Source organism: Chenopodium quinoa, unplaced genomic scaffold (assembly GCF_001683475.1).
Source record: "Chenopodium quinoa cultivar QQ74 unplaced genomic scaffold, ASM168347v1, whole genome shotgun sequence".
NCBI lineage: Eukaryota > Viridiplantae > Streptophyta > Magnoliopsida > Caryophyllales > Amaranthaceae > Chenopodium > Chenopodium quinoa.
In genome coordinates, this window is record NW_018743206.1 from 1445999 (window position 1) to 1460295 (window position 14297).

Here is a 14297-nt window from a genome sequence, read left to right on the forward strand (position 1 = left end):
CCCGCCTATGACCACTTATATTACACACCATTTTGCAATACCTACTTGGAAGGATTTTTACTTTCTAAAATTTTAAACGATAATAGTTGTGATTAAAGGTAGAGATTGGTAAAAAAAGTGGATATGGGTCGAATAGGTAGATACGAGGAAAGTATGATTTCAAATCAATCAACCACATATCTGCTATATATGGGATATGCAACTAGTCTGCAAAATCGTAGACATCCTCCCTCCAACCAAGATTGGTATGGATGTATGGTGCAAAATTTGCAATAATAAACCCACTTGTCATCCTTAACTTCTAGATGTATTGTTAATTTAAATGTCACTTTACATAATTTAACTCAAACATCATGCCTACCTAGCAGTGTTAAATTAGCTTTGTATTTGTCAAAACCGATGGAAACTGGTAATATTGAACCCTCACATTCACATAGTTGCATAAACGCAGAAATTTCCAAAAGAAAACACTCGTACTGTATAACTTCGCCAATTAAATCATTTATTTTCTTATTGACATGGTAAAACAGGAGTAGTTGGTTAGTCAAAAGTGAAAGTGAGAGTTGATAAAATTAATGATAACATCAGCAGCAACATCATTAGAATCTGAGTGTGCCCCCCTTTGTAGTTTGTAACAGAAATATCCGGCCTACTTAATCCATGTAACTCGTCACTGCGTCACTGTGTCAGACTATCAGTATTCAGCCCCTTGATCATACTCCGTATAGACTAGCTGGTCCCCCAACTATATACGTTTATTAGCCGCCTTCCAGTTTTGGCAGGACATGTGCTGCTGTTTGTGTGTACTAAATTGTGTAAGAGAGGGGGAGAAGGGGAGGGTGGTGCAGTAAAAGATCAAGGCGGTAGCCACAGCTGCAGCCGGATGCGAAAATATGACCAAGCAGATCAGTTTAAAACATTTCCCCCTCTCAACTTCTCATATATCTGTGTTGCAAATTGTTATTAGTCAGATTTCTTTTTTGTTTGATTAAGAGATTTGGTTGACTAGTATAACCAACCAATGAACCAATTAGCTAGGCATTGTGGTCAATGAGATTTAGTCCTTCAGATCAGAGCTTATTGTCGTTCATTTAGTACCTGAATTAAATGCGCTCTTTGGTAGGGCTGTACACCGGTCCAAAACCGGACCGGACCTGGACCGGACCTGTTAGGACCGGGACCTGAATCAGCCAATTCTGAGGACCGGGGACCGGACCTGATTCAGCAGGTCCGGGTCAGGTCCAGACCTGAGCAATCAGGTCCGGGTCAGGTCCAGACCTGAACAGACCTGTTTTGTGTGTTTTTTTTTTTTGTTTTTTTTTAAAGAAAATAAATAACCTGTTGGACCTAATTATAGACCTGTTTACATAAAATCTTAAAATATCAATGACAAAAACTACATAAAATCTATAAGTCTCAAATATAACAAATAATTCATTAAATTACATAAAGTCTCTAAGTCTCAAATACTAGAAATACATAAATTATCCAAAGACAACTTGAATTTTGGCGAGTTGCTTTCCCTTTGATTGCGTGATTCACACTAATGAGTCAACGAAAACAACTTCATTCCTTTTTGATGAACCTTGTTAATATCAGCTAAACCTCCTTCTGCATATCCATATAATAAGTACTCTGTTGCTACACCAGCCAATGCTATACATGAGAATCTGTTCAGCATCTAATCAAAGACATAATACTGTCATAATCATAAGTAGTTTCCTGTTAATTAACATGAGGTTTCTCCAGAGAAAATTAAGTACAAGGGAGCCTCATAAAAGCTTGCACCAAGAAGAGACCATACCGTAGATGACATTTTCCCTGCGTTGGTCTGCAAATTACAGTCACAAATTGATTCAGAATTTCAAATTCAAGCAAACAAAGCTCATAAAAAATAAGCACGGAAAAGACGTTCAAACGTACCAAAGCATAAGCTAGTTGGACAAGCTAAGACAGTAAGACATGATAGTTCAGAGAGAGTGTTAAAGGGAAGAGAACTCAACAGGTCATAGAGAGAATAACTTACTTCCTCGACAAACTCAAAGTCAACAAAATTTGTTCCTGCTTGAACATTGAGAGACCCTTCTTTGCTCAAAGCTTCTAAACTCGAAAGTGTATAACTTTTTGGAAGGATGCCAAGCAAGTAGGCAATCAAAAAGTGTCCAGCTTCATGCTGCAGTTGAAAATTGATCTTGTGGTCAACTCAGGGATAGCAAAAACTTTAAGTGTGACGAAAACTAGAAAAGGCCACCCTATAAGGAAACATCTACCATATTTATACATTTAAAGATAACAAATCCAATAAGACAACACGTATTAGCTCCAGGAAACGAGAAAATGAACCATGTGCTTACTTGAATAACCCGGTTGTGGTACTTTTGACTGATGGCATGGCCAATCGTATCAAGAGCCAAGCCGGAAATTCCTCCACCAAAAGAAATCTGTTAGAAGCCACAGATTAACACATTGTTTAAATGATTCAAAGCATTTCTCTAAGCACAAAAACTTAATACAGTGACTCAGTCCATGAACAATATTTTCATGAGCCTCAACCATTAATGTAGGAAAAAATTTCTCAAGTTTGACAAAGGAAAGAAAAAAAAAAGTTACCAGATCCAATGTCCACAAGAACAACAATCCCAAAGAGATATAAAAGAGTTGCTAGGGGCTAAGTTCAAAGGCGTTCCAAGCAGCAACACCACCTAAAACCGCAGCAATCTGCAGGTTCCTTTCAATTGAACCAAGAGTCGTGTCCACAGGCGACAAGAGAGAAGCAGCTTCAATTCCATTCAGCTTTAATTCATCCAAAGTATACAGTCTCTGAGGCACCTGCACTGCACATCACACTTCCACTTAATAACACAATACTAAAGTCCAAATCCATAACATCTCAACTTCGAGACAATAATCATGTCTGTGTAGGGATCCAAACATGTCTGTCCAGAAAGCACTTCATAACATTGTTCAAATTCAAATTGTTCTAGGCTTCAAACACTCACACCCTTATCCAATGTATCATGTCAAGAGTCGGACAAAGGCCATACGGGTTAGATTTAATTTAAAAAAAAAAAAAGAACTTACAGGATACCAAAATTCAACATGCATTCGAAACAAATGAACTAAAATAATTCAAAAACAGTTACTTAAAATAAATAAAAAAAAACCTCAAAAAAAAATCATGAATTCGAAAAAAATGAACTAAAAAACAGAACTTGCAAACATCAAACAATCATAATAAGCAATTGAAATACAAAATACCCAATTCAAATATAATTAGATTTAATTTAAAAAAAAAAAAGAACTTACAGGATACCAAAATTCAACATGCATTCGAAACAAATGAACTAAAATAATTCAAAAACAGTTACTTAAAATAAATAAAAAAAAACCTCAAAAAAAATCATGAATTCGAAAAAAAATTAACTAAAAAACAGAACTTACAAACATGCAAACATCAAACAATCATTATAAGCAATTGAAATACAAAATACCCAATTCAAATATAATTAGATTTAATTAAAAAAAAAAAGAACTTACAGTGAGATGCAGATGCAGGGTGTAGTCGTCGACTCGTCGTTGCAGGATGTACAGCGTGTAGTCACTGCTGGTCTGGACGTCTGGTGGGCGGTGGTCTGGAGGGAGTGGGTGTTGCCGACTTGCCGTGTTTGCTTGTCGGCTGAGAGAGAGAGAGAGAGAGAGAGAGAGAGAGAGAGAGAGAGAGAGAGAAGTGAGTTAGGGTTAGAGTATGAAACGGATTCTTTTGAAATTTGGGATTTTTTTTTTTTTTTTTTTTTTTTTTTTTTTTTTATAAAAAACGCATTTTTAACGGGTTTCAGGTCCAGACCTGAAAACCCCGGGTTTGGACCTGATCCGGACCGGGACCGGAAACCTTGATTTTCAAGGACCGGGACCGGACCTGAATCTACAGGTCCGGGTCAGGTCCGGTCCCAACAGGTCCGGGTCAGGTCGGTTTTCAGGTCCGGTCCTGTTCATGTACACCCCTACTCTTTGGTAGGAAATGGACGATACAGCTGATTCTGTAGTTTTAGTAAAGGCCCTCTTCTGAACTTTTATCATGTGATTTTTTATGCATGAAATGAAGATGAATGCATATTCCCAAATCTGAGAAGAGTTTTGAAATGTGCAACTTTTACTGGGGTAGATGAGAGGAAAGAATAAGACCAATAACTCATAGATAACATGATGCTGATATATTTCTGGGTTTATCCATCGCCTATTGCTTGAAATTAGGTTCCGTTGCACCATTAATGTAATTAAGCATTCAACTTCTGGCTTTCTACCTCTGAGCTCTGACTGGAGCAACTCAGAAATATTGCTTCAAAGCAAGAAGAAAAAAAGGAAAAGGAAAAAAAAAATTAAAAATTGCACACTGGTGAGGATGAACATAATCCAAAATAACCCAGAATGGTGATGAGCACCAAACTTTCATTTCAAGAGCTTACAGTTAATACAATACATATTTATATCAAGCGATCATGTCAGCATTCTCATCTTCATTCACCTCTACTCCAGGTACTGCATTGAACATGTATTGGTTTTGATACTCCATTAAGTACTGTGTTGACCTCTTCACATCCAGAAATAGCTGATAAACCCTGCTTACATCCTCCATCTCCACTGACTTTGCCTTCCGTCTTTGACAAGCCAGCGCAGAGGAATTTATCAGGTTGATAGCATACCGGAGTGATGTTTCCATTGCAATTTTTGTCAAAAGAACTTTTGCCTCTTCAGTCATTTCTACATCCTCTTCTTGACATCTGATCTCCAAGATCTTGCGAATCTCCTCCTCTGTGTAGGGTTGAGTAGCAATTATAAGCAACCGATCAAGCAAATCAATGGGCATGCCGTGTGGAGATCTGTAATTGGTCCCTCTGATCCTTGTATGCCCTCTGTTGGTTGCAACTACTAATATTGGTGCCATCTCGTTCTCCAAAGCACGATTTAAGAAAGAGAAGCACTCAACATCCAACATGTGTACCTCATCAATGAACAGAACCCCTGGGACAATCTCAGCCTTCCCTTCTTCCCTCCACTCAGCTACCTTCGTGTCGATTTGTTCCCTTACTTCAGCACGAATTTCACCAGTATCTCCAGTGAAGAGTGCTAGGAATCCCTGGGTTCTGAGCAACACAAGTACAGTGAGGTGAGCAAACAACTAGTATACGAGTCTAAATACCTTCAGAATAAGGTTACCTCAAGTTTAATGGCATACTGTTCAAGTTTGGGGAAAGAAATTATAGCTAATAAAAATATAAGTTATAACAGATTATGATCAAGATAAAGGTGATGTTTGATAGAGTTGATAAACAATAAAATTAGTAAATTGAGAGCAAAATCTAAGACATTAAAGGTTACATATTGGTCTTATTCAAATGATCAGAAATGCGAGAACCAAATTTCAGGTCACAAGCACCACCTTAGATTATTTATCATGAAACAAATATCTTTATCCCTCCTCTCTCTTACCCCCTAAGCACTTGGTGCTTCTCCTATTCTTCTCAAGGGAGGGGAAGGGGTAAGAAGGGAAGGGGAAGGGAGGGAGGAATGGTGAGTTTTCCTTCCAAATCTTTTACAGTTTGTTTAAGTAATGTTAACGAAAGTAAAAGAAGGGGAGGGAACGGAAAGGAAGGGGAAGGAAGAATGGAGAGTTTCCACTTTGTTTGCATTAAAGGAAATGGAGGGATGGATTATCTTTCATTTGGATAAGAAACTAGGTTAAAACCCGTTCACCTATTTTTAATTTGTACATTTTAAAAATAAATCACTATTATACATGAATATAAAATAAGAATTACATAAATTTTGTAATTTGAAATTTTTTTATTTTCATCAAAATTATGATTTAGTGATCAATGTTGTCTAATTCATAGTTCAAGGTAGGAGGTCATATATTAGTGTGCTATTCAAATTGTTTTAACTTCCAACGATAAACGGATAGGTTTTAGTTGTAATGTAGAAGCTTTTAATATTTAAATTTCAAAAATGTAAAAAATAATAGGAAAAAAAAAAGATGACATCATCATTGCATTTAGGCGGGAAATTTTTTATTGAGAGAGCGACATGTGTACAATGATGACGTCAGCAACTTCTATATTAGTAATAGTTAATAGATGAGGATGGAAAGGAATTGGAGGGGAGAGAAATGGAAGGATAAAAATATAAGAAATTAATCTCTCCAACAATAGAGGGATTTGGAAAGAAAACTCATCTTTCTTCCCTCCCCTCCCTTTCACCTCCCTCCCCTTCACCTCCCTCCCCTTCTTTTCTTTCCCGTTTCTATATCCAAACAAACCATTCCTTTCAAATCTCTCCATTGTTGGAGGGATCATTTTTTTAGATTTTAATCCCTCCATTTCTCTCCCTTCCAATTCCCTTCATCCCTAATTTGTTATCCAAATGAAAGATAGTCTCTCCCTCCATTTCCCTTCTATTCTTTTCTTTCCATTTCTTTCAATCCAAACACACTCTTAATCCCTCCATTTCTCTCCCCTCCAATTCCCTTCTTTCCTCAATTGTTATCCAAAGGAAAGATTATTCAACCCTCCATTTTCCTTTCTTTCCCTCCATTTCCTTCAATTTAAACTAAGTGCTATAGATGCTCTGAACTCCTAAAAATCTTGAAGCATAGCAAACAACATGTCCCACGATAGGGAAGCATACAAATTCTACTTTCTGTGCAAATGCTTACCCGCAGCTTACACATAGTCATCTCATATGAAAGATTGGACATAACCTCAAGAATCATTCCCACCAAGTTAGAAAACATCCATCCTACGAGTGCTACTTTCCCGGCCTTCTCTTCAATGTAGGGCTGGCAAAATCTGACCCGACCCGAAAACACGACCCGAACCCGACCTGAAAATAGCGGGTTAGGGTTGAGGTTTTCGACCCGAAAACTTAAATGGGTTGACACGAACCCGACCTGATTTTTAAATGGGTTAGGTTAAGGTTGGAAATCCTAACCTGAAAATGACCCATATAACCCGAAAAAAAAAAATTAGATCATTATAGGTAACCCAAACTCATTTAAGTTAACAAAAATATCTATTTATACATAAAAAAAACCCAAAGAAAACCTACAGCCCAAATCAAAATGAGCCATCCTGTTAAAACCAAAAACCCTAAACTTCTCCTTTCCTTTTCACTTCACTCAGCCGCTTCTCACCCTTTCTCTCTCTAAAAATTTCTCTCTCTAAAAATTTCTCTCTCTTAAATCCCTAAGCTACTCTCTAATCTTTTTCATCCCCTAAATTCCTCTCTAATCCTTGGATTTTCATCAATCTATACTTCCTGCTAAACACTTCACCTTCTTCTCAACATCTACTTCATCATTTCAAGGTATTTGTTGTTTTATATGTATTTGTTTTATGAAAAATACGGTTTGGTCATGCTAAAGTACAGTTTTATATGCTAATAATAGTTGTTATTTTATGTTAAATTGTTGTTGATTTGTTATGATTTCTGTTGTTAATTGTTGTTTTGCATGTTTTTATACGAATTTATCATGCTAATTAATATCAATAGTTGTATTTATACGGTTTTACATACGAAATTTTGTTCTTAATTATTGTTTGTGCTATTTTTTATGGCAGCAAGTTGCGGCTACTCAAATCCATCTTTCTTTACAGAGAGGAGAAGATTCATTCCACTATGGAGGGTGGGCATAACCAAGAGAATTGAAGATTTTATTTAAATCACTATAGCTTTTGATATTCAATTTGTAATTTGTTAAGTAGACTACTTGGTTTGTAATCTATTAAGTAGTTTTGTTAGACAATTTTGTTTGGGTTTGAATCTCTGTTTTGCTTGAGAATTTAAAATGCAATTGAATGAACTGAAAAAAAATAATCTTTTGAATGAATAAATCAGATTGGCTGGGTTGATCCAACCCAAATAAATCAACCTTTTTTAAGACCTAAAAAAGTTTTGGGTCAAATCAGGTCATTTTCGGGTTGACCCGAACCCGAAAAATTCAGGTTCAGGTTGAGGTTTTCAACCCGAAATGTTAAATGGATCAGGTTCAGGTCAGGGGGTAGCTAACCCGAAATCAGCTGACCCGAACACGAACCCGACCCGACCTGATTCGATTGCCAGCCCTACTTCAATGACATGAGCCTAATCACAATATAACAAGGAAATTCTAATTGCTAACCCTAATCACATGCCTTATTTAATTAGCAACTTATTATGGCCCTATACTAACTCAAAAGTCATAGTGCCATACATAAATTACTTACGAGCACTAATTGTGATCTCCTACTTTGTTTTATTTTAGGCATTATCATCAATTATCTACTTACACCCTGCTACAAAACCTTAATCAAAAGATAAATTAATTTTTGAAATCTCCCTACATTCGAAGTTCATATATTATTATTGGGAAGACTAATTTATAGATTAATTTTTACCAATAAATACAAATGTTCAATTTTTTTTGGATGCTTAGAAATTATTTTTATCTCCTACGTTTTCAATAAGCAATGAAGGGACGAAAGAACAGTTGTAAATTTGAGAGACATAATCTGCAACAAAAGGAAATCATACCAGAGCATCCTAAAGTTCTTTTCCCACTACTTTACAAAATCAGGAAGCAGCAATTTATAGGATAGAAAGGTCACAAAGCAGTATACATGTGATTATAATCAATTGCATTACGTGTAGGAAGGTAAGTTTACATTCTCTATCTCTTTGCTGACTGCTTAGTTACATTCGAATTTGCAACTCAACTACCTACCTTACATTGTAAAAGTTTTCTTATGGCTCGAACTTACATTGTAGTTTGTGATAAGCAAGAAGAAATCATTCCCATTCCCTCCCTTCCCCTCCAAGAGTCATTCAAATCAATTAACAACAACATTCGCGAATTATGCTTAATCTTAATCCATCACATTTCTCTTGCAGGCACATATAACATAAAGATACAAAGCAAACAACCAGCATTCTCTACACTCCTACATGACATTATAAATACCGAAAATCACTAGTAATAAAACAGCTACAAAATGAACAATAAAACAAATTATAACAAAGAAAGAAAGTACCTGCTGTTAATAACATCAATCTCATGAAGAGTAACACAATGCACAACCTCCTTCCTCTTCTGCAACTCCCCATCAGGGCACTGCACAAACTTAGTATGCGGCCCCATAGCATCGTAATCCCTCGACCTCGAAAACGATCTCCCAAGCTTAGTGATCTTCCCAGAAGCTTTATCAATAGCAATCACATCCCCACTTTGAACCTTCTCCTTACTAAGCGCCTCAATCATCTTAGTCCCCAAATCATAAACCGTCTCCATATCCGTCGTCTTCAACGTCAATTTCCCCGTCTTCGATGCCGCCCCAGCAACCGCAGGGCGGTCTACCTGAATCTCAACAACCTCACCCTCAATCACCTCAGCCTCTTCCTTGATTCTCACCCCAATAGCACGGCGGAACGCTTGCATCAGCGCTTCCGTCTTCGACATCTCGAGCGAGAAGATTTCAGACCCAGATAGCATAGCAAATGGGGTTTCGTGGCCGAGTGATTTTGCGAGACCCATTGCAATTGCGGTCTTTCCGGTGCCCGGTTGGCCAGCGATGAGGACTCCGCGGCCGGCGATTTTGCCGTCTTTGATCATTTGGAGGATGACGCCGGCGGCTTTGCGGGCCGGGAGTTGGCCGACTAGGCCTTCGGAAGTGAGGCGGGGTTCGAGGGTTGAGTCTAGGCCTAAGCCTCGGATGTGGGAGTGGGCTCCAATGCGTTCGACTCTTGTAAGGTCTTTGCTTTCTGAGAGTTTGAGTTCCGCCATTGTTAAGGGTTTGTAGCGGCTTGGAGAGGGAGAGAGAAGAAGGGTTTTGGGGGTTTAGCGAAATAGGGGAGGAGGAAATGGGAGGGAAGAGTTGAAGAAGGAAGGGTTTCAGCTTTCAGCCGTTTCACTAAAGAGAACTAGAGAAGCCTTTTAACAATTAAGGGTTTTTTTTTTTTTTTTTTTTTTTTTTTTTTTAACAACAATAAACCATTAAAATCTATATCTATATTTTCTTCAAAAATAATTTATTTATACTTAGGTCGTGTTCACTTCAGCTTAATTTCAGTTCAGCTCCAATCAGTTCATTTCAATTCCTATAATCTTCTCTAATAAAATACTCGCTCCGTCCCCTTTTGATAGTCCCTTATGAGCATTTTTCACGGGAATTAATAAACACACATAAGAATAGTTAAAGTACATTGAAAAAGTAAATTGACATTGGGTATGCAAAAAAGTAGAGAGAGAAAGGAATAAAAGTACATGGGAAAACAAAATTTACATGGGAAATATAACTTTGCACAAGTATTGTTGCAAATTGGAGGGAATTTTAATAAAAAATTAATATTAATGGTTGTTGGAAAAAGCAAATGGGGTGAACATTTTGGGACTAAATTTTTCCCATAAGGGACTATCAAAAGGGGACGAAGAGAGTATTCATTTCAGCTCTATTCAGTTCAGCTTCAATCAGTTCATTTTAGTTCAGCTCAATTTAGTAAATGTGAACAGACCATTAGTATTTAAAAACACAAACCATCATCCCCATCATGTCACATGTAAACCTTATTTTTCATCAATGTCACATGTCACCTCCATTCATTAATTAATGAAAAATTTGTCAAAAATAAGCCAACCTATTATGAAAAGAAGAGTTTTAGAGGGTTTAGCGAAATGGGGAAGGAAATGGGAGGGAAGAGTTGAAGGGAGGAAGGTTTCACTAAAAAGAAGCCTTTTTAAAAAAATTAAAAATTAAAATTAGGATTTTTGAAAATATCCACCTACTATTATGAGAACCGATCCCAGATCTTTGCAATCGGGAAAAAAAGCTTTAACCACTTGAGCTATCCTTCACTCTCTTTTCGTTTTAGTAATAACCACCTATAATAATAATAATAATAATTATTATTATTATTTAATTTTACCACCAACTATTTACAAGAACATTAAATCTTTCCTATGACCAATTTGACTCAGATTGCCATATGGCGTCATTGTGTACCTGATCAAGTTGAGCCCGGTCCGCTGGCCCAGCCCAATTTAGGGCGGGGTTTGGGCTTTTTTCGGCCCGAATAGAAAAATTTTAAAAATTGGGCGAGCTTGGGAAATCTCTATTATATTTTAGGAAAATTTGTAATTATTAATCCCAACTTTGGGCGATTTACTTTCATTAATCCCAACTATTGATTATTTTTAAATAATCCCAACTTTAGGGGGCGTCTTCTTTTATCAGGCCAAAACCGGTGAACGAAAGTCAAATGGACACGTGCCAACACTTAATTTGTCTAAAAAAAAAATCAAAGTTTTACAAAATAAAGTAAAAAAAAAAAATCCTCCCTTAGCACCACCACCTTCATCCCACACACCCCTACCACCTCCTCCCTAGCAGCCACCGAAAACCACCATCTCCCTCCCAAATCCCACCGAAAACCACCGAAACCTAGCTGAAAACCACCGAACCCCACCGAAAACCATCGAACCCTAGCTGAAAACCACCGAACCCCACCGAAAACCATCGAACCCCTTCCTATTCCCCCACGCAACCACCGAAACCCCAAAACCCAGCCATCGAAACCCTGAGAAAACGAAAAACAGAGGGATGGGGAGGGGGAATCAGCGGCGAAAGGGGAGGGGGAATCTGCGGCGAAATGGGGTCGAGGTTTGCGCGAGATGGTTGTTTTAGAGGGGGAATCCGCGGCTGGTGGTTTTGGGCTTGTTTTCTGCGACGGTGGGTGGCGCTGCGAGTGGTTTTGGGGGAAGGGAGTGAGGTTGCGGGTGGTTTCGGGGGAAATTCGATGGTTTTCGGTGGGGTTGGGGAAGGAGGTGATGGCTTCCGGTGGGTGCTAGGGTGGGAGGCGGTGGGGCTGCGGTGGGATGATGGTGGCTGGGTTGGGTTTTTTTATTTTTAGTTTTTATTTTTATTTTTAATTTTTTTTGAGTAATGAGATTGCGACATGTGGCTTTTAAGAAAAAAAAATAAAAAAGTTACCTTTTAAACAGGTCACCGGTCATTTGACCTAATAAAAGAAAATTCCCCCAAAGTTAGGATTATTTAAAAATAAAATAGTTGGGATTAATGAAAGTAAATCGCCCAAAGTTGGGATTAATAATTACAAATTTTCCTATATTGTATACATTTTTAGTTAATTTTTTTGGCCCAGCCCGAAAAGCCTGCATGGCCCGGGTAATTTGGGCATATATATTTCGGCCCGAAGCTTGGCCCGACTTGGCCCGGACCAAGGAATGGACTTTTTTCGGTTTCTTAATTACAAATTCAAATTATACAAATAAAACACATAATTTATGAAATTGGGGCTGATTATATGATAATGTTCCTCATTTTGGGGTTTTTAATGAAACTGGGGATTTGTTATTTAGTGATTAATTTACGAAATTGGGACTAACTTGCATCAATTTCATGAATTATGTTTTCAATTAGTACCAAAATTGCCATTATTGTGTAAAAATGATGCTTAATTATTGTTATGAATACTTAGGGGTTCATATGTACTTTGGGTTTTTCTGAAATTCAATCGTTTTTCTAAATTATGATTTATAACTCTAAATTATGTAAATAACGCTTATTTCAGAAATTTATATCAATTTAAAAAATTCTCCAAATTTGAAAAACCCTAAAAGAAGAACAACAAATTATAATATATAAATGTTTAGTAACTTGATTATCATCGTGTGAGCTTAAATTATGTTAAATAGACTACCAAATGTTTTTCCCTAACCCAATTTTAATGTCTTATGAAAAAAAAACCTTAATCAAGCATGAGAATCGAGGCCTCGAGGGAGAAGAACACCACAATGACGTCATCTATTAGGGAGTGGACAATTTTGTAAGAAACTATAATATTTTTAAAAATAGTAGGTGGGAAAATTTAATAAAAATAATTGTAGGTGGTTATTGCAAAAATGAGATGAATAGTTGGTGGTTATTTTTTTTAAAAAAAACATAAAATTATAAACAACTAAAATTGATACTTCATAGTTGACTATTGGTTGTTTGGAGTTTGACCATCTATACTAATTTTCAAAAAATTATTTGCAGTTTGACCATCTATACTAATTCCTTTTGTCCTTAAATACATTTGACTTTTCACTGTTTTCAATACATGTCTTAAAACGTCTAAATCTATTCTCATAAACATAAAAATTATAAAACTTAATATTAATAAAATATAAAATGTGATAAATCTAACAAGATCTCACATTAACATATACTCCCTCCGTGTTTTAATAAGTGTTACAGTTTGACCGGCACATAGTTTTAGGTAATTTAATTGACTTAAATAAAATAAGATCGAGGTAAGTGGGGTACTTAAAGTATTAACAAATTGTAAAAGAAAGATGATGGGGTTAATAGTTTATTGGAAAGTAATGAATGTGAGAGGAGAGATATAATAATAAATAAATGAATTAAAAGTAAAAGTGGGTTTGAGTAGGGACCATGGGAGGAGAGATATAAATTTATGTTTGAGATGAGAGAAGATGGATGGAGGAGAAAGAATAATTCTCAAAGTCTTTATGTTTTATTTTAACCCATAGAACGAACTCAACAAGAGGACAACAGGCCGAGGCTCAATCCTTTTTGATCGATTTAACCAAAAAAAATAATGTCAGGGGCCTTTTGACTTGATTGGCAAGACACGTGGGCTGGGCTATGCATGAATTTCGTTTTTAAAAGACCAATATGAGTTCGGCTGGGCTATGCATGGATTTTTTTTAAGACCTTTTATTTCCTTAAACTCATACGCATAAAATTTTCTTTACAAAAATTGTATCACTTAAGATCAATAAATTTAAATTTTGTTGGCAAAAATATTATATAAGATCAATTATTTTTATTCTAATATACAAACTGTAATATTTTTATTATATATATAATATTTGAATTTTATATGTAAGATTTATAGGAAATAAAAGGTCTTAATAAAATTTGTGAGCTAATTGCTTTATTTAGAATAGCGGGAAAGGGCGGGAAATTTTTTAATGATAAGGCAACACGTGGAGCTATTGTTTTAATTAGGTGCTCTATGTTTAATTAAAAAAATTCTAAAATTGTTGTGAACAAATTTTTACCAAATATAGTTATTTTCTTCTTATTTCATGTCTTTACAGAAATTTAAATATTAAATATCACGTAAAAGAGTTGTCGAGTACTTTAGTCAAATGAGTAATTTCAAATTATGTAGAATGACAGATTTTTAAAATGGTCGGTAATTAGCGACCAATTATCATCTTAACAGTCGGTAATTAGCGACCG

General features: G+C 36.3%; 1 protein-coding gene, 1 long non-coding RNA gene and 1 pseudogene across 2 annotated transcripts; 1 reads left to right on the forward strand and 2 right to left on the reverse strand.

The window, feature by feature from the left end:
* Window positions 1-1341: 1341 nt before the first annotated feature.
* LOC110734088 lies at window positions 1342-3732 on the reverse strand (annotated as a pseudogene).
* A 668-nt stretch (window positions 3733-4400) lies between these two features.
* LOC110734039 (ruvB-like 2) lies at window positions 4401-9967 on the reverse strand. The gene is made up of 2 exons (XM_021914099.1): window positions 9063-9967; window positions 4401-5141 (listed from the first exon to the last, which is right to left on the reverse strand). Exons 1-2 carry the CDS (start codon window positions 9809-9811, stop codon window positions 4487-4489), a joined length of 1404 nt encoding a protein of 467 aa, XP_021769791.1. The 5' UTR covers window positions 9812-9967; the 3' UTR covers window positions 4401-4486.
* LOC110734040 lies at window positions 7168-7855 on the forward strand. Its single transcript, XR_002513750.1, has 2 exons — window positions 7168-7359; window positions 7614-7855. It is a non-coding gene; the product is annotated as an uncharacterized LOC110734040 (long non-coding RNA).
* Window positions 9968-14297: the final 4330 nt, after the last annotated feature.